Source organism: Nerophis ophidion, linkage group LG05, assembly GCF_033978795.1.
Source record: "Nerophis ophidion isolate RoL-2023_Sa linkage group LG05, RoL_Noph_v1.0, whole genome shotgun sequence".
Classification (NCBI taxonomy): domain Eukaryota; kingdom Metazoa; phylum Chordata; class Actinopteri; order Syngnathiformes; family Syngnathidae; genus Nerophis; species Nerophis ophidion.
The window spans coordinates 58,330,002-58,355,571 of NC_084615.1; the positions used below are offsets into that span (position 1 = coordinate 58,330,002).

Here is a 25,570-nt window from a genome sequence, read left to right on the forward strand (position 1 = left end):
CTATTTGGGGATTGTAATAGAGATCAATCTGGATTCATGAACTTCATTCTAAACATTTCTTCACAAAAAAAAAGAAATCTTTAACATCAATATTTATGGAACATGTCTACAAAAAATGGCGGCCGGTGTTGATGAACGTGGACCCCGACGTAAACAAGTTGAAAAACTTATTGGGGTGTTAGCAATTAGTGGTCAATTGTATGTACTATACTGTGCAATCCACTAATAAAAGTCTCAATCAATCAATCAAAAAAAGCACTTTATATGTAGAAAGGCTTTATTAAACCATTCTGAGCCTTAACTTATTTAGTTTTTATTTTATATATGTTATATATGTATTAACCCTGGCAATTGACCCTGTGTGTATATGTATGTTATGCCATTGTTTACAAATTTGGAAGATAAATAACCAAAAATAATGTATATTTTATTGTTTTCTTACTGTACCAAAAATAAACTGAACCGTGACCTCTAAACCGAGGTACGTACCGAACGGAAATTTTTGTGTACTGTTACACCCCTAGTATACATTAAAACATTCTTCTTCATACTGCATTCATATATGCTACTTCTAAACTTTCATGCAGAGAGGAAAATCACAATTAAGTCAAATGACCAAAAGTGTATTTATTAGTTATAAAGCAATGGCACAAACATTCAAGTCATTTCCAAAAGAAAGTGCAAGATTGTCAGTGACATTTTAAGTGTCAAATAAAAATGAGCTGCATAATAGGAAATCAAATAATATTCGTCCTTCACTATGTCGTATGTTACTAAGGTTATGAAATTCTCTTCATTCTCTTGCGAGTGACTTTTCAAATGATGCTACATATTAGCAGTAATGCTACTTTTTATTGCAACGCTAGTGCCCCACACTTGACAAATTACGGTTGTCTGTTCCACATATTCCCCACATTAAGCCGAATCACCGACAGACGATGGACCCCCTGCTGTTTTTATTGGGAATTAAGTCTTCTTTCATTTGTTATCAGATCTGCACCTTCTTTCTATAGTACGGCTATGTTAGCAGCTAACGTAGCCCAGTCTGCTACCTCTCTGCTCTGCGAGGGCGGACACGTATGTGACGTATGACGTGACAGTATGTGACGTATGTAAGAATGAGCGCCTGCTTGTCTGTGAGAAGGAAAGAGTGAGAAGAGCCTAAAGTGTAATGCCCGCAGCTAAAAGCAACTGTGTGAGAACGTATACTCGAATATTACGATAGTAATTTTCTGTATCTTACAGAGACAAACCCGCGATATATCGTATATATAGATGTATCGCCCAGCCCTACACAGGACACTTTTTGTAACAATATTAAATTTTACAATTTCATTATTAACACTCAAACAAGGTATACATGTAAACTCGGGGTGTGACGGTACACAAACATTTCGGCTCGGTACGTACCTCGGTTTAGAGGTCATGGTTCGGTTCATTTTCGGTACAATAAGAAAACTAAATATACATTTTTTGGTTATTTACCAAATTTGTAAACAATGGCTTTATCCTTTTAACATTGGGAACACTATAATAATTCTGCCCATGTTAATCCACATTAAACTGCCTCAAGTTGTTGCTTTGATTAAATAAAATGACAAAACGTTTCTTCTACATATAAAAAGTGCAACAAACAGTTTCAAGTCAACTCATCATGCTTAATTTATTACAGCATTTGGAAAACCTGTAGTTGACTTTTATCATGTAAATGTTATATTTTTGTCAACATGTGATAGCAGGGACCCTGCAATTCAAAACTAGGCTACTACATTACTAATGATTAATATAACTTTAGCTGAAAAAAATAGTACAATAGCAATAGCAGAGACTATTCATCCCTGAACACCATGGAGTTCATGTGAAATAACAGAGACCGGGCTTTGCTGCCCGTAACGCACGCACGCACAACACACACACACACAGCAAAATGAGCTAACGTTACGCTAAAAGCTAATTAGCCTTCACCTCAAGCCAGAACTGCGAGCGAGATGACCTGCAGTTTAAGTTTCTAGAAGGTCAACGGGCTCATAGTGATGTTAGTAGTAGTTGTGACTGGGAGGTGTTTTTTTATAATTTGGGGAGAATATGCTCTCCGCTGCTCACATGCAAAATGCATATCTGCTCGACGCTGAAGCAGTGACTACATGCGCTCTGAATACGCATTGCTGATTGGCTCCGTATGTAACCAATCAGATGGTTGTGTGCGTGGGACAATGCTGGGTGCTGACACAGAGGCAGAAAGTAGAGCAGCTTGTTAAGACTTTGGCTTACAAACTCGTTCGATACACCTCCGAACAGGACCGAAAGACCCGTACCGAAACGGTTCAATACAAAACCATCATAAGGCCAAGTGTAACACCCAATTAAACACAGAATATCCCTTAACTGTGCTTAGCATTGTCGCCAACACATGTGTAGGGCTAGGCGACATGGATCAAAACTCATATCTCAATATATTTTGGCCCATAACTAACCCATAAATGGGGGTATTCATAGATGATAGAGCTGGACCGATCGCGATTAATTTGAGTTTAAACACGCTGACCAGCTGGTGGCATATTTCCTCAATCAAACATGGCGAAAAATGTGTGTTCAAAGTTACCACAATAGTAAACAGTAGGGACGCAATGATGCTTGGTATAATCCTGTATGGAACAATCCACCTTTATTGACCGTGATCCTGAGTGTGTGTCTGTGAATGTGGGTGAGTTTTTGTACGTTTGCGTGTGTTTATGTGTCCGTGACAACCCTCTCCTTCCATCGTCTCAAAAGTCAATCTCTTAACGATGTAATTAACGTTCAATCACATTGTACCTCGTCTCTTTACACAGCTGGAAGTGCATCCCAGAAGAACAAAATAGATATGACTAACACGCATATAAATTGAAACATTTGGAAGGAGCACCGACTTTGTTTTCACTCTCATCTGCAGCTCACTGGTAATGCTGCCCCGTTGGAGGACTTGCAGGCACGCAGAGAACGTCTGTATTGGTCAGGACTTGGAGAATCAACACACCCATTAATTTAATCGGAAAATGTTTGTTTTATATTGCAATATATTTTTAAACAGACTGTCTAAAAATATTCCACTCCTTTGATCAAACATGAACTAAAAAAATCTGCAGACACTTTGAGTTCCATGTTTGTGGATACATTTTTTTTCCTGCCAATCATTAAACTTGTTTTATGTGTTGATACACATTTTACAGTGCCTGAAATTTAAACTGCACTTTAATGTGTTTTCATTCAAAATAAAATACTGAAATTGATTTTAAAAAAAACTCCACTATTTGGGTCACTGCTTGCTTGCAGTTTGCTAAGCACTGATGTATACAAGTAATTAAAGAATACAAATTTATCATTGGCTTCACGGTGACAGAAGGGTTAGAGCAGGGGTGTCAAAGTCAAATACAGAGTGGGCAAAAATTTTAAACTGAACAAAGCCGCGGGCCAAGGGTTGAACAAATTAACCTTTTAATAGGGACCCAAACAAGTTTTGAATTGAATATTGAACAAGCAAGGCTTATATAACTTTATAGTGACATGCAAAATCGAGTTTCAAATAATAATAATTAAAAAAATATCAATAAAATTTGAATAAAATTTGAGTGCCTCTTTTCTATTTGCAGCCCTCTGAGGTAAATATCAAAATAAACTTTGTCCACAGGCCAATAATAAATTTGAAAATAAAATAATAATGAATTAATCAAACATTCAAGCCTTGAAGTAACAAGAGAAAGTGCATGAATAAATTGTTAATTATTGCTGAGTTTGCTACACTGATTTGCTTGAACAATGAATATGGAACAAGCAATAATTATATAACTTAATGCAAAATCATCATTCAAAAAACAAAAAAAAACAAAAAATTATTGGTCAAATAAATACAATTTAAAAAAAACATTTAATGCTTCTTTTCTATTTGCAGCCTTCTGAGGTAAATATCAACATTACATTTTTCCACAGGCTAATAAATCTTAAAATAAAATAATGAGATGGGTTGGGTTGGTGGTGGGGGGCGGGTTTTGGTGGTAGTCAGTGCTGCAAGGGGTTCTGGTTATTTGTTCTGTTGTGTTTATGTTGAGTTACGGTGCGGATGTTCTCCCGAAATGTGTTAGTCATTCTTGTATGGTTTGGGTTCACAGTGTGGCGCATATTTGTGACATTGTTAAAGTTTATACGGCCACCCTCAGTCTGACCTGTATGGCTGTTGAGCAAGTATGCCTGGCATTCACTTAAGTGTGTGTACAAGTCGCATATATCATGTGAATTGGCTGGCACGCTGTTTGAATGGAGTAAAAGCGGACGTGACAACATATTGTAGACAACGCTAAAGGCAGTGCCTTTACAGCTGGCCCGCCGGTACTATAATGTTAATTTGATATTGCCTCAAGGGCCAAATGAAATTGTACGGGCCAGAATTTGACACCCATGGCTTAGAGCATCTGCCTCACAATACGAAGGTCCTGAGTAGTCCTGGGTTCAATCCCGGGCTCGGGATCTTTCTGTGTGGAGTTTGCATGTCCTCCCTGTGAATGCGTGGGTTCCCTCCGGGTACTCCAGCTTCCTCCCTCTTACAAAGACATGCACCTGGGGATAGGTTGATTGGCAACACTAAATGGTCCGTAGTGTGTGAATGTGAGTGTGAATGTTGTCTATCTGTGTTGTCCCTGCGTTGAGGTGGCAACTTGTCCAGGGCGTACCCCGCCTTCCACCCAATTGTGGCTGAGATAGGCACCAGCGCCCCCCGCTACCCAAAATGAATAAGCAGTAGAAAATGGAAGGATGGAAAATTTGTCATTTGAAAGTGTTGTTTAGTAAATGTTGACCTGAAATAAAAGTCTTATAGTATTCACTACAGCAATTATACTGTTTACTGCAGATTGTTTGTGATGACAAGCAAAAAGACAAAATAACTTTGAAAGGAAAAAAAGGGTGTTTTCTCTATCCTCACAACACGCAACGAAAAAGCAAAACTGTGGCCCTAAAACCGAAGTACGCACCGTAACTTGGGTTACATGTACCATTGCACCTTTAGTAAACACAAATATCAATATGAAAAACATGACAATTGTCAGCTGTTTGCATATATTGCCTCAATCAAACATGGTGGAAATGTTTGTTACGAGATATAGTAAACAGTAAGGATGTGGCACTTGGTATAGTCCTGCACGAAACAATTTGCTATACAAATAGTAAAAAAATGTGTGATATTAATCGAGATCTGATAGGTATGAAAAAAACGCCTTTTATTGACCAGTTCCTTCAACGAACATCTAGTTTCATTCATGTCTGATAGAGTGTGTGACCTAGGAGGAGCAGCCTTGCTCCCCTCTGTGCATGGTGCAGGTGGGATAGGGGAATACACAATGCTTTCAGCAAGAGTGAGCCACCATTTGGTTAACGTTTAAATTTATTTCAAACATGCTATACAGACAGGCGAAAATTTTACTCTAGTTTTATCAAATTAGGGTAGATTTATTTTAGGAACAAAATGCGATAGAAGGGTTAAAATCCCTTTTCGCACATGTGCGACAGGTTGTTTTTTTTAAGTCGCAAGGTTTGTTTTTGTCCGCATTTGCAAGTAAATGGGTTACACCCGACAGACTCCATTTGATAAATGCGGGGAAAAAGGAGGCAGCACATGAGTGGAACAAAGGTAAACATCTAATATTATTTACTTTATTACATGTAGTAATTGTAGTCGGACACTCCATTTGTGTAGTTTTTAGCCCCACCTGAGTGAACAGAATGCTAAAGCCGATGTGTTTGTGTTGTCGGTGTGAGATAAACAGTAACATTTATTATTTATATATTGTTATTTACAGCTGAGATGGACAATAAGAAATCGCCTGATCCTCCTGAATTCTTCATTCACAGACTTTGTATTTAAATCACGTAATTTTTAGTAAAAGAACTGTGACCTAATATTTTCTATTTATTACCATGGTATGAGTATAGAACTAAACTATACCACTCATACATACATCAGCATGATTTGTATAATCCACCCTGAACTGTGAAATGCAGTGAAAACAACAAACCGTACTTCTACAGGAACCTATAGATCGAAGATTCAAAAGGTCCAGGCCTGAACCTTTGATGGAAAATGGCCTAATGGTTACTTAAAGGCCTACTGAAACCCACTACTACCGACCACGCAGTCTGATAGTTTATATATCAATGATGAAATATTAACATTGCAACACATGCCAAAATGGCCCGTTTACTAAATTGCAATTTTAAATTTCCCGGGACTTTTTTCTTGAAAACGTAGCGTAATGATGACGTGTACGCGTGACGTCACGGACTGTTATGAATATACACACACAGCTAAAAGTCGTCTGCTTTAACGGCATAATTACACAGTATTTTGGACATCTGTGGTGCTGAATCTTTTGAAATTTGTTCCAATAAATATTGGAGAAGTCAAAGCAGAAAGATGGAGTTGGGAAGCTTTAGCCTTTAGCCACACAAACACAGGGTGATTCCTTGTTTAAAATTCACGGAGGTGAAACTTTAGTATGGATCACAGCGGACATGGATCCCGACTACATGTCAACCACCAGGTTTCAGTGAGAAAACTGCGGTTAAAAAGTCGCCTCTTACCTGCTATCAGCTGAGCTTGTGCCATCCATACAGCTGCCGTCGACTTCCCCGAGACAACAACCGGCCGTGGACGTACTTCCGACTATTAGGTACAGTTAAACTCACTAAAACACTAGCAACACAATAGAAAGATGTGAATTATATATGTGAATTATATTTATATAGCGCTTTTCTCTAGTGACTCAAAGCGCTTTACATAGTGAAACCCAATATCTAAGTTACATTTAAACCAGTGTGGGTGGCACTGGGAGCAGGTGGGTAAAGTGTCTTGCCCAAGGACACAACGGCAGTGACTAGGATGGCAGAAGCGGGAATTGAACATGCAACCCTCAAGTTGCTGGCACGGCCACTCTACCAACCGAGCTATACCGATAAGGGATTTCTCAGAATTATCCTAGTAAATGTCTCTAAAAACATATGAATGCGTCTCAATGCAACGCGATTGCAAACGCGTTTTGTATTTTTTAAACTTTTTGTTTTTTCTAGTCCGTCGCTATCAATTTCCTCAAACACGAATCTTTCATCCCCGCTCAAATTAATGAGGAAATTGTCGTTTTCTCGGTCTGAATAACTGTTTTTGTTGGAGGCTTACATTAAAATCAATGTGAATATATGAGGAGCCCTCAACATGTGACGTCATCGTCTGCGACTTCCGGTAGAGGCAGGGCTTTTCTCCAGTTGCGAACTTTATCGTGGATGTTCTCTACTAAATCCTTTCAGCAAAAATATGGCGATATCGCCAAATGATCAAGTATGACACATACAATGGACCTGCTATCCCCGTTTAAATAAGAAAATCTAATTTCAGTAGGCCTTTAAGTGCTACATTTGGTCCCAAAATAATTTGTGCGACAGTATACCGTCCAGCCTAGATCTAGTAAGTCCTTGAGTTTATTTATTTTCTACATGTTGGAAGCAGGGTTTCCCACACATTCATTTATTTGTGGCGGCCCGCCACGAAAGAATTACGGCCGCCACAAATAGATTTTTCGGCTTTTGGCTCGCTCGACCGCTCATAAAAGTAATGGGACTCTGTCTGTGAATGGAGCTTGTAGTTACAACTCCGGTGCAGTAGCCCGCCTTCTTACATACATCACATACTGTTGCGCGTCTAGCGTCATATGCTCTCGCCGAGAGCTAATGTTAGCTGAGGCAGGTCGAGTTGCATTTAGCTGCGTGCATCACACAACAGGCGTTTCTCCTCCTCGTCTCTCATTCTGACAGATACGGAAAACAAGCCCGCCTTCTTACATATGTCACATACTCTCGCGAGTCTAGCGTCATAGCTCTCACCGATCAGAGAGGTGGCAGCATGGCTACCGTTACCTGACGCAGGTCGAGCGAGCGGAGCTTGTGACAATACAAGAAAGAGATGGTGCGAAACTTATCACAAATGGAGGAAGAACAATAAATGCCCCACATAAAGAACAGGGGGTCCATCATCTGGCGGTGGTTTGGCTTCAAGTGGGAAGATATTCAGCAGACAATAGCAACAAGCTGTTCAATGTATATACTATGATTAACCTGTGTGATGACTGTATTATGCTGATAGAATATATTTGTACCATGAATTGATTAACGTGGACCCCGACTTAAACAAGTTGAAAAACTTATTCGGGTGTTACCATTTAGTGGTCAATTGTACGGAATATGTACTATCCTGTGCAATCTACTAATAAAAGTATCAATCAATCAATGCAAAGTATGCAGCAGAAGTGTTACTACAAAAAGGTAGCAATACTATTAATTTGTTCTTTCATTTAAAAAGTCACCTGTGAGAGAATGAAGTGTATTTAATAAATACAGTTTTGGTCAATTGACTTAGTTGTGATTTCCCTCTCTGCATGAAAGTTTAAAAGTAGCATATATTAATGCAGTATGAAGAAGAATGTTTTAATGTAGACACAGAATCATCACACGGTTGTGATTATATGCATTAAGTGTTCATTCAAGGCCAAGGCAAAATATCGTAATATATATTAGGGCTGGGTATCATCAGGTAACTTGTGGTACGATAATATCACAATATTTTGCCCACGATAACAATAAGATCACGATACAACGATTATGCGATAATCGATGTATTGAAAGAAATTTCATCCACGATACATCATGATTTCAGTGTCACTGAAGAAATTCAAAATTTATTGACTGCACTGAATCCACTTCACCAAAATATTTTCTGTCTGTGCAAATTAAAATTATTGAAAAAAAAAAATGAATGCAGAAATATATACATTTCAGTGGTACTGAACTTGTATGTAATCATGGACACATCAGTGCTTAAAAATTAAAATCAAATTGTTTTATGAAAACTGGCACTTCACTGTATATAAAAAATTAACATTTCAGTCAGTGCATTACATTATCAATAACTGGGTGGTCTTATGAAAACCTGAGAACACATTTTAACTTGTACTTACCACCATGTGTAAAGTTTAAATTAAATCTGCACTATAGACTGCACATACATTTCAGTGCTAATACTAAGATTTGTTCTTTGTAAACTTGACAACTTGAGAACATTTAACTTGTACTTGGTACTTAACAACTTCCGTCATGTTTAACCTTAACCTGTACTTCACACACATTTCAAAACAGCATGTTCTTCTTCAGGAAGAGCAACTGGTCAGCATGCTTTACAAATAAAGCAAGCAATGGACTTTGTAATGCTCGCAGCCCTGGGGGATGCAGAAGGGAGCTTTGCTTTAAATACGGTGTTGATTGTAGGCTGGCTAACAGAAACGTTAGCATTAGTGTCGCTACTCGCCCTTTCCTCCGTGCCAAGCTCAGGATGATGGCGGACAAGATGGCTGTGCATGTTTGTTGTGTTGCCCGTGTACTTGACCTTTGCGAGACAGTTCTTGCAGATTGCTAACGCTTTATCAAGTGTTGTTCCATTGTCTGTATAGTAAAAGCCGAAGTGGGCCCAGACTTTAGATTTAAAATTCGACGGTGCATCTTTCACGTGTTTTTCTCTGCTATTCGCTCCTCCGCTTTGCGCCATTCCCTCCATCTGCTGCTGCTTCTTCTTCTTCTTTCCTTTCAAAGAGTACTCTACACTCACTCTTATTCATGCTGAGCGCCATAATGTGGAGGCTCGAAGTAGTGACTCCATAAATCAAACCGGTTTTTGTGGGCGAATTTGTTTAAAACGGCTGTATGTCTATGTTTATAAATATCGATATTTGACGCCCGTGTATCGATAACGTGCCGCAAGAGGAAATATTGCGATATATCGTAGTATCGATGTTTTGGCACACCCCTAATATATATATCGTATATCGCAATATGGCATAAAAATATTGCGATATTAATAAAAGCCAATATCGCCCAGGCCTATGTGAATGCAATGAAAATAATCAAATCTGAGCCAACCAGCTGTTAAAATGTTGTCCAGGTTAATGTTTTAGCCATTAAAGGCCCTTCATTTCAAGATTTCAACTGTGATCGGGCTTTAAACAGGTGGCCGACCTGTTCAGATGGGTGTAACTGCTACTGGTCAAATAATGTGAAATAGCATTTAAATTGACATGTGTGCAATGCAATTTAAATGTAATTATAGATAATAATAATAATAATAAATACTGTGTAGTGTTGTAAATAGTCAACGGGAAGGATTTTAGTAAGATATAAACCATGAGCACTACACAGCCAGAAAAAAACCTAGGCAGGACAAGTAAAAATATTGGGGCAAGTAGATTTGAGAAGTCGGGCAAGTATAAAAAACAAAGGGTGCAAAATCTGCAGGCAGTAGGAAACACGTGGTTAAGTGTAGGGAGTAAAACTAATGGCAGTCCAAAGTTGAAGATTAAGAGACATTTGAGCTTTTATATTTTATAAGATTATATATTTTTTGTAAGAACCACAATTAATAAATATATTTCAGTGAATAACTAATTGTTTAAACTGTATATAAATATGTACATAAAGTGTTGTAATTATATTCCAACTCCGCGTTCTTCTTGGTCATCTCCTAAGGGAACTCTCCTGAAGGAATCAAAAAAGTACTATCTATCTACCAACCAATCATCATTGATTTTTGCCGTATATTTTGCACCCGGCCTGTGGAGTTTACTTCGGTACGTAGCTTTGATTTTTAATGGAAAACCGTAATTTTGACCACTGGATTATCAAAAACCGTACTCATTACGGGAAAACCGTAGCTGTTGGCAGGTATGAAAAAGAGACGGATCAAGATTTTAACACACATTCTAGGTCGGAAAAAACTAAGAAAAACAGAAAATGTTTTTATATTTTTACAGGGAGATAAAAAAATCACATGCCTAAGATCTATGTCCTCTGGTATATATCTAGGATATACTACAGTATGTCTACATTGCAGAAATGCTGCCTCCACTCCTGGACAATCCCGTGCGTCTTACTCATAACATCAGCGTTCACATTTTTGGGGAGAGGTGAGCTCCGGTCCTCATAGTTTACACATTCACATTGACTCAACCTTCCCATCACAGAAGAAACAAGGTGTTAGTCGGGGGAACTGGTCAGTAAAAAAAAAAAAAAAAAATTCACCACCTTATAAATTGACAAACTGCACGTGCCTACAAAGGTCGGAGGGAAAATTGAACAACAAGTCAATGATGGAAGTGACAAACTTGCCATTCAAATAGTACCCCTTTTGTTAGCAAGAACATACGGCCATGGAAGCACATTCAATCTATTAAGCAGAAGTAACACAAACCAGTGCAAGATAAAAAATAAAAAAAAATGCCGCCAGAGCCGACAAACTACCGCTGCTAGCCTGCTAAGCTAACAAAACAGCTTAAATACAGACCCGCTGACGTCACATCACTAAGCAACAGTAAAAGGCGCACACACACACACACAATGCTCTCATGACACTTATCTCAACTGCATTATTCCAGATATTTGATTTTTTTTTTTAAGTAACTCAATAAATACTTTCCGTAATAATTTATTACATGTATTAAAGATTATTTCCATTAGTAATTCATGTACTTTTTTGTTTAGTCAACGTTGTAGACAAAATTTGACGCCACCAATTATATTTGTCGACAATAGTCATGAAAGTAGGTCGCTCGCAAAAACAACGCCTGTTATAACATGTAAAGTTTCAGAAGATTCCCTCTTTTTCTTGTTAAAATCAAGAATACCCTGCTAATTTTGAAAAATGGACCTTGTTTTTATGGCAGTACATCTGTGATATGCGAGCATTTAAATTGGGGGCCTAACGTCGGACATTTGGAGGGAAGATGCGGTCTCAACCTTGGTAATAAGACTGTTAGCTTCTACCTTGCTAGCCAGGTAACAATAATAAGACGAAGTTGTGTGAAACAGAACTACTATTTTAGCTAAAGTCAGCCAGCTAAAAACTTTTTCCAAATAAATTCAAGTGTGTTTTAAAGCAATGTCAATTTGCATTTGCCGAAAACAAAGGCACTTTAACAATCACAAACCGCGCGGACACAACCGCACACACAAACACACAAAGAGAGACAGACAGGCACCAATGCGGAGGTATCATAAGAGTAGACATACAATCTATTAAATAGCCAACATTTTAAGAATTATTCAAAGACAATTATACACATTGAGTCTACTAAAAGTGCTAAAACTGCCAATAGTTATTAATCAATAGTCAATATACCACTGTGCAGTTTTTTAAACATCACAAAATGCTTTTCTTTTTGAGGAAGTTAGATTTTGTGTTTTTTTACCGCTTGTCCTTTTCGGGGTCGTAAAGTAGACAATATTTTAGTCGTTTTCATTTGTGTAACAGCTGAATGAGCAGCACAGTAACAATATAAATATTCATGAAAGAATTAGTCATATTGGTTGTTTGTAAGCACATGCCTAAACATACTTAAAGGGGAACATTATCACCAAACCTATGCAAGCGTCAATATATACCTTGATGTTGCAGAAAAAATACCATGTATTTTTTTTAACTGATTTCCGAACACTAAATGGGTGAATTTTGGCGATGACGTCAGAACGTGCCGTCACCGAGGTAACACACCCGCCATATTCATTTTCAAATTACAAACACCGGGTCTCAGCGCTGTTATTTTCCGTTTTTTCGACTATTTTTTGGAACCTTGAAGACATCATGCCTAGTCGGTGTGTTGTCGGAGGGTGTAACAACACTAACAGGGAAGGATTCAAGTTGCACCACTGGCAAGAAATCTGCCGCCAGACCCCCATTGAATGTACCAGAGTGTCTTAACATTTGACCGCCGATGCTAAGACAGACATGGCACAGAGATGTATGGATAACCTGCAGATGCATTTGCAACGATTAAGTCAACGAAATCACAAAGGTGAGTTTTGTTGATGTTGTTGACTTATGTGCTAATCAGACATATTTGGTCACAGCATGACTGCCAGCTAATCGATGCTAACATGCTACGCTAATCGATGCTAACATGCTATTTGTGCTAGCTGTATGTACATTTGAAACTAGATACCCACATTTAATGCGAAACAAACACTTACCAATCGACTGATTTAAGTTGCTCCAGTGTCACAAGATAAATGGGTAAATGATAAATGGGTTGTACTTGTATAGCGCTTTTCTACCTTCAACGTACTCAAAGCGCTTTGACACTACTTCCACATTTACCCATTCACACACACATTCACACACTGATGGAGGGAGCTGCCATGCAAGGCGCCAACCAGCACCCATCAGTAGCAAGGGTGAAGTGTCTTGCTCAGGACACAACGGACGTGACGAGGTTGGTACTAGGTGGGATTTGAACCAGGGACCCTCGGGTTGCGCACGGCCACTCTTCCACTGCGCCACGCCGTCCCCAAGATGCGAAAGTCCTGATCGTTTGGTCTGCACATTTTACCGCCGATGCTAATTAGGCAGCCATGCTATGGGCCACTTCATTAGGTACACCCACGCTATGGTCGAATAGCATCAATAGCTATTCGCTCAATAGCTTCAATTTCTTCTTCAATTTCGTTTTCGCTATCTGCCTCCATACTCCGACCATCTGTTTCAATACATGCGTAATCTGTTGAATCGCTTAAGCCGTTGAAATCCGAGCTAATGTCGCTATATCTTGCTGTGGTAACCGCCATGTTGTTTGTATTGGCAGCCCCGTATGACGTCACAGGGAAATGGATAGTGGTTTCGAAGATAGCGAAAATAAGGCACTTTAAAGCTTTATTTAGGGATATTCCGGGACCAGTAAAATTTTGAAAAAAAAAAATCTAAAAATACAACAAGCCACTGGGAACTGATTTTTATTGTTTTCAACCCTTTTGAAATTGTGATAATGTTCCCCTTTAAGCTGCATTTAAAAGTTAATCGAAAAATTAGAGCCAATAAATGCGTGTCCTCTTTATTTTCTGATTAGTCAACTAATCAATAGGATAATTGCTGACTAATCGACTATCTAAATAATCGTTAGTTACAGCCCTCAAAACAAGTAACCATAATAAATGACCTTTAAAAGTAATCTTCAGAACACTGCTTGTCACACAGCATCATGAAGCAGTTGGCAAGTTGGTGTTCCTGGGTAAAATATTTGTGTGTATGTCCTATAATGTTTACCTATAAAAATACCATTGTTAAGTCAATTAGTTTTATGTTGCTGCTAATGTTTAAACATGTCCTCTTGAACCAGGGCACTTTATTTTACATTTTGTTCTTTTATGTATTTGTTAGCTGAAGAATTGAGCATAGGTAAATGTTTTTTTAAAAAGGGGATTGGAGATTATATTTGACTTTGTTTATTTTATTTTCAAGGCTTTTTTTCTTTCTTATCTCAAAACACCTCTTAAGTTATCATGCAAAACCCACTTTTTTACTTGTTGGTAACCGTTTTTGTGTATTTGGAATCCTATCAGTACCCAAAATTTTAGGCCAGGGTATGGTGGAGATATTTAGTTACGTCAACGGATATTTCCATTTATGGGTTGGTTTATGGGCCAAATTATATCAGATAGGAGTTTTGATCCGTATCACCCAGCCCTAGACTCATATTGGCAACAGCGCTAGCAGTTAAAGGATCTTTTCTGTGTTTGAGCGTTACAGTAGGCCTCATGATGGCATTGGGTCTGTATGTATGAATGCACATGTGTACCTTGTTTGAGTGTCAATATTGAAATTGTGATATTTAAAACATTTTATATTGTTACTAAATTTTTGTGTGCTACATTTCGCTTGAAAAGTAGCTTTTCTCTTCTGCAACTCATCGTCATTTGGAATGTCTGTTGTGTTTTCCCTTCCTGGTTCCATTCCCTATCTTGCCCCTGATTGGCCTGTCCCTAATGTTTGCCCCACTTTTGAACAAATTGTGACTCGTCATAGTAAACCAACCAATCATGGACGTTCTTATACGCAAACCAACAAATCATTCATCTTTCCCGTATATGTTATTCCCTGCCCGTGGAGCTGCAATACTCCAGATCCCTTTTTCTTCTCCCTCTCGCTTCTTTTGTAGCATGTAGCTTAGCTAACCACTACATGGGTCTAAAATTAGCTAAGCTAAGGACATTGCTACTTTCCCAAGCGCAGCGCACACTCCTCATTGGGAAGGGTCAAATGCAGAGGACAACTTTCACCACACCTAGTGTGTGTGTGTGTGTGTGTGTGTGTGTGTGTGTGTGTGTGTGTAACCATCGTTGGGACTTTAAAAAGTGGCGAAGCAACTGCCAATCTACAGGGAAATGTAGTTAAGCTACGTAGCTGGTGGTGTCACTGCTGGTGGCACAGTCAGGCTCCAAATTTGCTTCTGTGGTGGTGTTGTGGGTCAGTGCAGTGAGGGGGGGAGATGACAAGCACCGCTTGGAAGCGGGAAGGGGAGGGGTTTATTAGCCCACGGAGTGTTGCAAAGGAGAACAAGGAACGCAACAAATAAGCGGCGTTAAGTCATTTTAACACGAATAAAATTATATTGATATTTTATTAATTCATATCGTGTTCAAAAATATATCGATATGTCTTACAAAGTCGAGAAATCGCGCAGCCCTGATACATACCCTTATAAACATTGATATAGGACAATTAATATCGCACCAGTAACTATTGAGCCAATGGTATGTCGTCTACGGTTTCCCTTTAATGTAATTAAATGTGGCGACCTGCCACAGCATTTTTTTTCACCGCCACACCTTCAAAAAAAGAAATGTTTTTAAGTAATTAAAATAATATAGTATATTGTAACCCAATGTCTGGTATTTTTTTTACTTTTATTACCAATCTGATGATAACAAATGGTACAATTCCAACAGGTTTTATCTCCCATGTACACACTTGTCTCTGTGAATCCACGCTTCCCCGTCGGACACACATGGTGGCAATATTTGTGACAAAAGCCAATCAGAGTCAACCTTTTCCCAATCCACTTACGGTTATAAGAAGTAAACAGAATGAGCGTGAGCTTGAAACTAAATGCGCAGCTAAGGGCAGTGAAATAAATGTCAGCTGTGACTTGGAGTTATATAATAAAGTTAACTGAACATTTGTTGTGCGTCGGTGCCCACAGCCCTGGGGTGAAAAATGTGATGTGGAAGATATGTTTAAGGACCTGTAAAAGTACTACCTAGGGCTGCGGGATTCACAGAAAAAACATCTAAACCAAATTTTAGACCTTTTAACAGACGGGAAACTGCTACGTAGATTATTCTATTTTCCTCCCCTTGTATTTATCTCTCTAATACACCATCCTATTCAAATACATGACTGATCGAGTAGTTACATGACAGGAAGCCAGGTGTTGCAAAACATGAAGGCCACCAAAATCCATGGCAAAAGAAGTAGCAGCCAAGCAACACTGTTCCATCCAGTTCGCTACACAGAAGCGTCATGAAGAAAAACTAAAACACAGAGCCAACAGTACAACATGAGGTTAGCAGTTTGCACCTAGAATGAATTATGTGCACACTTGGCTACAATAAGGATGACGTTAACCAAAGAGTAGAGTCGTAGTGGAGCCATAGTACCACCAAAGTAAATATATGGAAAGTGTGTAAATACTTGCTGCTGCTGCCAGCATTCACAGCATTAGCATTTTAGCTGTTACGGTGCAGCCATCGGACCAATAGTATAACTTACAGCTACAAACCTGTCTTACGATACACATTTACAATTACCAATGATGTGAAGAGCATATGTCCCCTAACAATTGGAAAATTGTTGTTTACCTTTCAAAATGTCTTCATTATCTCCTAAATAAACACTGTACAACACTCAGGGGTGTAAAAATACTACACTGTGTTATTTTTTCTATGTTGAGTAAAAAGTTTAAATATTTTTCTGTGTTCTTATATTGTTTAATTTGCTGCATTAACTCAGTATTTTATTAAAAACAAATCGATAGTTTTAGTTTTTAGTACAGATGCTTTAAAACTGGCAAGTCAAAAACAAAGTAATTGTTAAAGATCAGATGATATGAGAATAATATTTAATAATGTTTTGTCACACCAATATATCTGATGACATTTAAAAATGATATGATAACCATAAGAATATACATAATGTTCCAATGAGGTGAGATTACCAGTACTGTGCTGTGGGTGGGTTAGGGTAAAGAAAGCCTAATCTTCTCCTACATGCCTGTCGTAAACCTGCCACAAGCTCATTGTAAACAAACATGGTGTCAAGCGAGTGTGACTTTCACTGTTTTAGAGGAAGAATTTGCGTGCTATTTGCGCCAAATGTTCTTTAAACATTCTGTGAGGAGATAAAAACATTGAGCTTCAAAACATTTTAACTTCACGAGATATTTGAAACACAGTATTGCTACAACGGGGTTTTGAAAGTCTACAAAGCTGCCCCAAAGCCGCGGCGTTTGAATAGTGCAAAAAGTTTGGTTGAGACGATCCTAAAGGGATCTGTGATTTCATCGTGTAAATGATGGGCTGGACGACTAACCCTTTGCCATACTTGAAGATACTGCTGCTAGTATATCATTATTATTGTGATCACGGGTTATGTGCTCAGAAAATACTTCTCCACACTAGGGCTGGGCGATATGGCCTTTTTTTAATATCTCGAGATTTTTAGGCCATATCGCGATATACGATGTATATATTATGATATTTTGCCTTAGCCTTGAATGAACACTTGATGTATATAATCACAGCAGTATGATGATTATATGTGTATACATTAAAACATTCTTCTTCATACTGCATTCATATATGCTTCTTTTAAACTTTCATGCAGAGAGGGAAATCACAATTAGGTCAATTGACCAAAAGTGTATTTATTAAAGTTATTAAGCAATCGTACAAACATTCATGTCATTTCCAAAACATAAAGTGCAAGATTGTCATAGACATTTTAAGTGTCAAATAAAAATGAGCTGAATAATTGGAAATCAAATACTATTCGTCCTTCACTATAATACTACGGACGTTTTGAAATTAGCTTCATTCTCTAGCGTGTGACTTGTCAAATGATGCTACATATTAGCAGTAATGCTACTTTTTATAGCAACGCTTTTGCCCCACACTTGACAAATTACGGTTGTCTGTTCGACATATTCCCATTTGGAGCCGAACCACCGCCACACGATGGACCCCCTGCTGTTTTTATTGGGAATTAAGTCTTCCTTCATTTGTTACCAGATCCGCACCTTCTTTCTCTCCTATTACCACTCGTACGGCTACGTTAGCAGATAACGTAGTCCAGTCTGCTACCTCTCTGCTAGGCGAGGGCATACACGTATGACGTGACAGTATGTGACGTGTGTAAGTTTGTGCGCCTGCTTGTCTGTGAGAAGGAGAGACAGGAAAGAGTGAAAAGAGCCTGAAGTGTAATGCCCGCAGGCAAAAGCAACTGCATGAGAACGTATACTTGAATATTACGATAGTCATTTTCTATATCGCACAGAGACAAACCCGCGATATATCATATACATCAAATCTTTTAACCTACCTTTGTTTTGTTTTTCTTAATGAGTAAGCCAAAGCAGGTGAGCTCAGTTGCTCACACAACAATGTGTTTGTACAAGTTTAGCTCGCTAAAGGAATCAGCACGGTAGCTTGCTTCTTGAGGAAATAGAAATGTGAATCACAATTTTATGATAATTACTATTTGAAAGAGCTTTACCATGGTTTTATCATCAATACCGGTCAGTTACATACCTACTCATGACAAGTACAGTTTGTCAAATATACCGTTATTTATTAAGTATTTTACATAAATGTGTACAAAATCTTATATTTCAAGAGGATCTAATTGTAAATGTTAAAGACATTGGATGCAGTCAACAATTGAGACGTCAAAATCGATTAAGGCAGCTGTCCCCAACCGGTACCGGCCCGCACAAAAACATTAAATAATTTGGAAATGATTGCATTTTCTTTGACTGACTTTGGCCTGTCCCACTCGACACACCAATAAGTTTGTTTAAAGATGTATGATAAACCTCCTCATAGTAAGTTGCCATTTGTTGTAACTTTGTGACATGATGCAACGCACATTTATGAACACCTATTCATCCATTTTCTACTGCTTGTCCCTCTTGGGTTCATGGGGAGAGCTGGAGCCTATCCCAGCAGCATTCGGACAGAAGGCAAGGTACACTCTTTTACATTAATGAACATATAAAATATAAATATTCTCGCCCAGAAAAGAGTGGAGTGCCATCTCCGGGTTGGAGAGAAGACCCTGCCCCAAGTGGAGGAGTTCAAGTACCTAAGACTATTGTTCAGAAGTGAGGGAAGAGTGGATCTTGAGATCGACAGGCGGATCGGTGCGGCGTCTTCAGTAATGCCGACGCTGTATCGATCCGTTGTGGTGAAGAAGGAGCTGAGCCGAAAGGCAAAGCTCTCAATTTACCGGTCGTTATACATTCCCATCCTCACCAATGGTCATTAACTTAGGGTTATGACCAAAAGGACAAGATCACAGGTACAAGCGGCCGAAAATAGTTTCCTCCGCCAGGTGGCGGATCTCTCCCTTAGAGATAGGGTGAGAAGCTCTGCCATCCGGGAGGAGCTCAAAGTAAAGCCGCTGCTCTTCCACATCAAGAGGAGCCGATGAGGTGGTTCGGGCATCTGGTCAGGATGCAACCCGAAAGCCTCCCTAGGGAGGTGTTTAGGGCACTTCCGACCGGTAGTAGGCCACAGTGAAGACCCAGCATACGCTGGCCTGGGAACGCCTTGGAAAGAGCTGGTCGAAGTGGCTGGGGAGAGGGAAGTCTGGGCTTCCCTGCTTAGGCTACTGCGCCCGCGACCAGACCTCGGATAAGCGGAAGAAGATGGATGGATAACATAAAAATGTGAGCGATTTCAGCCAAAGTCTGATTTCCATCTGCAGTCCCCAGCAGGTTGATCTCATTGCAAAGAAACAAGCCCAGCACTTATTTTTGCTGTATTCATCTGACACAAGTAGAGAGCCGGTCCCTAAAAATAATGCCTATATTAAACCGGTCCATGGTGCAAAAAAAGGTTGGGGACCACTGGATTAAGGCAACATTCAATGCTGTATAGGAGATTAAATCACACAGACGTTTTTATAACAGTTTCTGCACACAAGATCACACACTATAGTGTACTTCCCTCATGGACTCATTAAAGGCCTACTGAAATGAGATTTTCTTATTCAAACGGGGATAGCAGGTCCATTCTATGTGTCATACTTGATCATTTTGCGATATTGCCATATTTTTGCTGAAAAGATTTAGTAGAGAACATCCACGATAAAGTTCGCAACTTTTGCTTGCTAACAGAAAAGCCCTGCCTCTACCGGAAGTCGCAGATGATGACGTCACATGTTGATGGCTCCTCATATCTTCACATTGTTTTTGATGGGAGCCTCCAACAAAAACAGCTATTCAGACCAAGAAAACGACAATTTCCCCATTAATTTGAGCAAGAATGAAAGACTCGTGTTTGAGGATATTGATAGCGACGGACTAGAAAAAAAAAAAAACGCGATTGCATTGGGACGTATTCAGATGTTTTTAGACACATTTACTAGGATAATTCTGGGAAATCCCTTATCTTTCTATTGTGTTTATAGTGTTTTAGTGAGTTTAATACCCCCCGCGACCCCAAAAGGGAATAAGCGGTAGAAAATGGATGGATGGATGGATAGTGAGTTTAATAGTACCTGATAGCCGGAGGGGTGTGTCCATGGGTGTGTTGACGTGCAGTGTCTCAGGGAATTCGACGGCAGCTTTATGGGCGGCACAAGCTCAGCTGATCTCCGGTAAGAAACAACTTTTTACCACTATTTTCTCACCGAAGCCTACTGGTCGACATTCGGTCGGGATCCATGTTCGCTGTGATCCATAGTAAAGTTTCACCTCTGTGAATTTTAATCAAGGAATCACCGTGTGTTTGTGGGGCTAAAGGCTAAAGCTTCCCAACTCCATCTTTCTACTTTGGCCTCTCCAATATTAATTGAACAAATTGCAAAACATTCAGCAACACAGATCTCCAAAATACTGTGTAATTATCCCGTTAAAGCATACGACTTTTAGCTGTGTGTGCGCAGCGCTCATATTTCCTAACAGTCCGTGACGTCACGCGTACACGTCATCATTATGCGACATTTTCAAGAAAAAACTCCCAAGAAATTTAAAATTGCAATTTAGTAAACTAAAAATGCCGTATTGGCATGTGTTGCAATGGTAATATTTCATCATTGATATATAAACATGCACCTGGGGATAGGTTGATTGGCAACACTAAATTGGCCCTAGTGTGTGAATGTGAGTGTGAATGTTGTCTGTCTATCTGTGTTGGCCCTGTGACGAGGTGGCGACTAGTCCAGGGTGTACCCCGCCTTCCGCCCGATTGTAGCTGAGATAGGCGCCAGCGCCCCCCGCGACCCCAAAGGGAATATGCGGTAGAAAATGGATGGATGGATGATACATAAACTATCAGACTGCGTGGTGGGTAGTAGTGGGTTTCAGTAGGCCTTTAAAGGCCTACTGCATGTACGCAAGACGTCACAGGTTTTAAGGAAATATGAGCGCAGCACACACACAGCTAACAGTCGTCTGCTTTAACGGCATAATTACACAGTATTTTGGAGATCTGTGTTGCTGAATCGTTTGCAATTTGTTCAATTAATATTGGAGAATTCACAGTAGAAAGATGGAGTTGGGAAACTTTAGCCTTTAGCCACAAAAACACATGGTGATTCCTTGTTTAAAATTCCTGGAGGTGAAACTTTCTTATGGATCAGAGCGCGGTCAAGCAAACATGGATCCCTACCAAATGTCAACAAGCAGGTTTCGGTGAGAAAATTGTGGTTAAAAAGTCAGTTCTTACCGGAGAAAAGCTGAGCTTGTGCTGTCTATAGCTGCCGTCGACTCCCCTGAGACACTGCGCGTCAACACACCAGTGGAGACACCCTTCCGACTATCAGGTACTATTTAACTCACTAAAACACTAGCAACACAATAGAAAGATAAGGGATTTCCCTGAATTATCCTAGTAAATGTCTCTAAAAACATCGGAATCCGTCCCAATGCAATTGCGTTTTTTTTTTCATCATTTTTTTTTTCCTAGTACGTCGCTATCAATATCCTCAAACACGAAACTTTCATCCTCGCTCAAATTAATAGGGAAAATTGTCGTTTTCTCGGTCCGAATAGCACTTTTTGTTGAAGGCTCCCATTAAAAACAATGTGAATATGTGAGGAGCCCCCACACGTGTGACGTCATCGTCTGCGACTCCGGTAGAGGCAGGGCATTTCTCTTAAAGGGGAACGTTATCACAATTTCAAAAGGGTTAAAAACAATAAAAATCAGTTCCCAGTGGCTTGTTGTATTTTTTTTCAGAATTTTACCGGTCTCGGAATATCCCTAAATAAAGCTTTAAAGGGCCTTATTTTCGCTATCTTCGAAACCACTATCCATTTCCCTGTGATGTCACACAGTGCTGCTAATGTAAACAAACAATGGGAATACCACAGCAATTATAGCGACATTAGCTCGGTTTCAAACTCGGATTTCAGCGATTTAAGCGATTCAACAGATCACGCATGTATTGAAACAGATGGTTGGAGTATGAAAGTATTGAGGAAGAAACTGAAGCTATTGAGCGAATAGCCATTGACGCTATTCATAGCCATAGCATGGCCGAATATCTGCGTCAGCATCGCCGGTAAAATGTGCGGACCAAACGATCAGGACTTTCGCATCTTTTGACAATGGAGCAACTTAAATCCGTCTATTGGTAAGTGTTTTTTTCGCATTAAATGTGGGTGGAAAGAAACGTAATATAGTTGCAAATGCATCCACAGGTTATCCATAAATCTCTGTACCATGTCTGCTTTAGCACCGCCGGTAAATAGCATGTTACCATCGATTAGCGTAGCATGTCAGCATCGATTAGCTGGCAGTCAACATCAACAAACCTTTGTGATTTCGTTGACTGTCGTTGCAAATGCATCTGCAGGTTATCCATACATCTCTGTCCCATGTCTGCCTTAGCATCGCCGGTAAAATGTGGAGACACTCCAGCACATTCAATGGGGGTCTGGCGGCAGACACTTTGGCATCTTCGGGCCAGTGGTGCAACTTGAATCCCTCCCTGTTAGTGTTGTTACACCCTCCGACAACACACCGTCGAGGCATGATGTCTCCAAGGTCCCAAAAAATAGTCAAAAAACGGAAACTAACAGAGCTGAGACCCGGTGTTTGTAATGTGTTGAAAATGAAAATGGCGGGTGTGTTACCTCGGCGACGTCACATTCTGACGTCAGCGCCTCCAGCGCGATAAACAGAAAGACGTTTAATTCGCCAAAATTCACCCATTTAGAGTTCGGAAATCGGTTAAAAAAATATATGGTCTTTTTTTCTGCACCATCAAGGTATATATTGACGCTTACATAGGTCTGGTGATAATGTTCCCCTTTAACACCGAAAGTTTGGAACTTTATTGTGGATGTTCTCTACTAAATCCTTTCAGCAAAAATATGGCAATATCGCGAAATGATCAAGTATGACACATAGAATGGACCTGCTATCCCCGTTTAAATAAGAAAATCTCATTTCAGTAGGCCTTTAATACAATCTCCAATGATGTTAGCAACAAGAAGTCATTTCAACTTTAAAAATGTCCCTGAAACGAACAACTTGCGCACTGTTAATCAAGTGTGAATTTAACAGTCTGCATCATCCATCTAAAATGAAAAACAAACACAAATCTGCTCATTCTGGCACAGTTAAACCACTCCACGACAGGCTCAAGTTCTTATTTTCCCCTAATGTGCCTGGCCGCCATTTTCTACTCCGAGCCGAGGAAGACATGTTGAGAATACAACAAAAGAGGAGCGGCCATTTCCACACAGAGCAACCTATTCCTCACCCGCAACAACTGTCGCTGGCGATAAATGAACACAATACGAGTGCGGAACATTAGTAATAGAACTACGAGATGTATATTGTGAAGTAACACGATGGTATTGGAAGCGACATTGTTAGCATTGTCGATCATACGACAGCCTAATACAACTACAGTGCATGTATGCTATGGACAAAGTACACGCAATAATCGACTTAAAACAGTTCAATGACAATACAAGGTAACAAGAAGGCCCTTACCGTATATGTGGAATGCCGACACCGCCTTGTAGTATTTTATACAGCTTACTTTCGTATAACAACTGCGGATGCCTGGCTTTCTGTGACTCCAGTTTGACTGCTACCTCCTAAACATAACACACCAAACAGGTGACAGTTACATGTCTGATCATCACATATCTCATTTATTAAAGCGTTCGTTTTATACATGCAGCCAAATTCTTGCGTAGGATAATCCAAATACAAACGCAGGAGTGAGTAAAGTAACCTTAAAGAATAGATGTGTTCGTTAAAACCAAGTGTGGTGACAAATAGGGAGGGACAAATATTAAGAATATTACCTCTCCATTTGTGACGTTGATGGCCAAATATATGTCACCGAAAGACCCCGATCCGATTTTTCGGACAAGCTTGTATTTCCCACCGACAATAAATTCGGCTTTAGAGCCGCTGCTGCTCGCCATAATATCCACCAGATGACAATCGCCGCAAGATTCACTTCAGGGAATTGTGTTTTCTGGGCAGCGGCCAAACATAAAGGTGGCCCCGAGTCAGCTGGCGTTGGTGGCTATCGACCACTGTTAGCTACTTAAAAAAAAAAAAAAAAAAACTACGGCTAACGTAATGCGCCGGATTGGAAAGAAATATCCGTGCGTTGACTTTTTTACGCTACCATTCCCAAAAGATGTTCGTTGAAACACGAATTCCTTTAAGAAATACTGTATGACGTGGCAGTAACGACATACAATTGGATGTAAATGTGAAAGATGTTGCGGCCTTGTACGACCAGCCAGTTACAGCTAAATGCTATCGCGAGGATCGTCGCTGGGGGAAATGACCTAAAAAAACGTATGGCTGAAACGCCAAAACAATTACGTTCCTGGCGATATCGCTTTTCTATCCAAACATTTCGGTCCTGAATATCCAATGGAATATCTTCGAGGGTCGCAACCGTTTGCCACAGCGCAACCCATTCACTCCGCCATTTTGTCTTCTCGACCCTTTCTCTCAGCTGTTTACGGTTGGAGACGAATTGCTATGGTTTGATAGCGCATGGGCCCTTCAGGGACTGTCGGAAATATGGAGTTTTATCTCACGGCGGCTGTCAATTAGAGTTACTGTAGTTTGTGCACACATTTTAAAGATGTATAATTATTTTTGTATTCATGCATAATTATGCACGACTCTAAGGATTGGAATGTTTATATTAACGCAGACGAATTAAATGTGAAGGGAACTTTGCATTGATACTGGACAACTACTCGTGGACATCCACGAATTCAAACTTCAGACTGTAAAAAAAATTAAAAACATTAAAACTGCACGATCTTGTTGACCTCAATACTAATATTGTGGCTTACAAAGCTCATAACCACATGCTACCTGGGTGTCAACAAGTGAGATTTAAACCCAGAGAGAATCCCTATGACCTCAGAAGTTCAGCTTTCATTCAGAAAGCAAAAATAAGAACGAG

The 25,570-nt window shown here is 39.6% G+C and overlaps 1 protein-coding gene across 6 annotated transcripts in view; it reads right to left on the bottom strand.

Moving 5' to 3' along the window:
• The window catches only part of csnk1a1 (casein kinase 1, alpha 1), an 85,577-nt gene extending 60,440 nt beyond the window's left edge, over positions 1-25,137 (bottom strand). For 5 of the 6 annotated variants that reach the window (XM_061901627.1, XM_061901624.1, XM_061901626.1 and 2 more), the window contains exons 1-2: positions 24,438-25,137; positions 24,118-24,224 (exon numbers count right to left, since the gene is read on the bottom strand). In XM_061901627.1, the coding sequence (XP_061757611.1) occupies positions 24,118-24,224; positions 24,438-24,560 (230 nt within the window). In that variant the 5' untranslated portion in view covers positions 24,561-25,137. The remainder of the gene's footprint in view (positions 1-24,117; positions 24,225-24,437) is intronic. The other variant, XM_061901628.1, reaches the window with a different exon arrangement.
• Between the last annotated feature and the right edge of the window lie 433 nt (positions 25,138-25,570).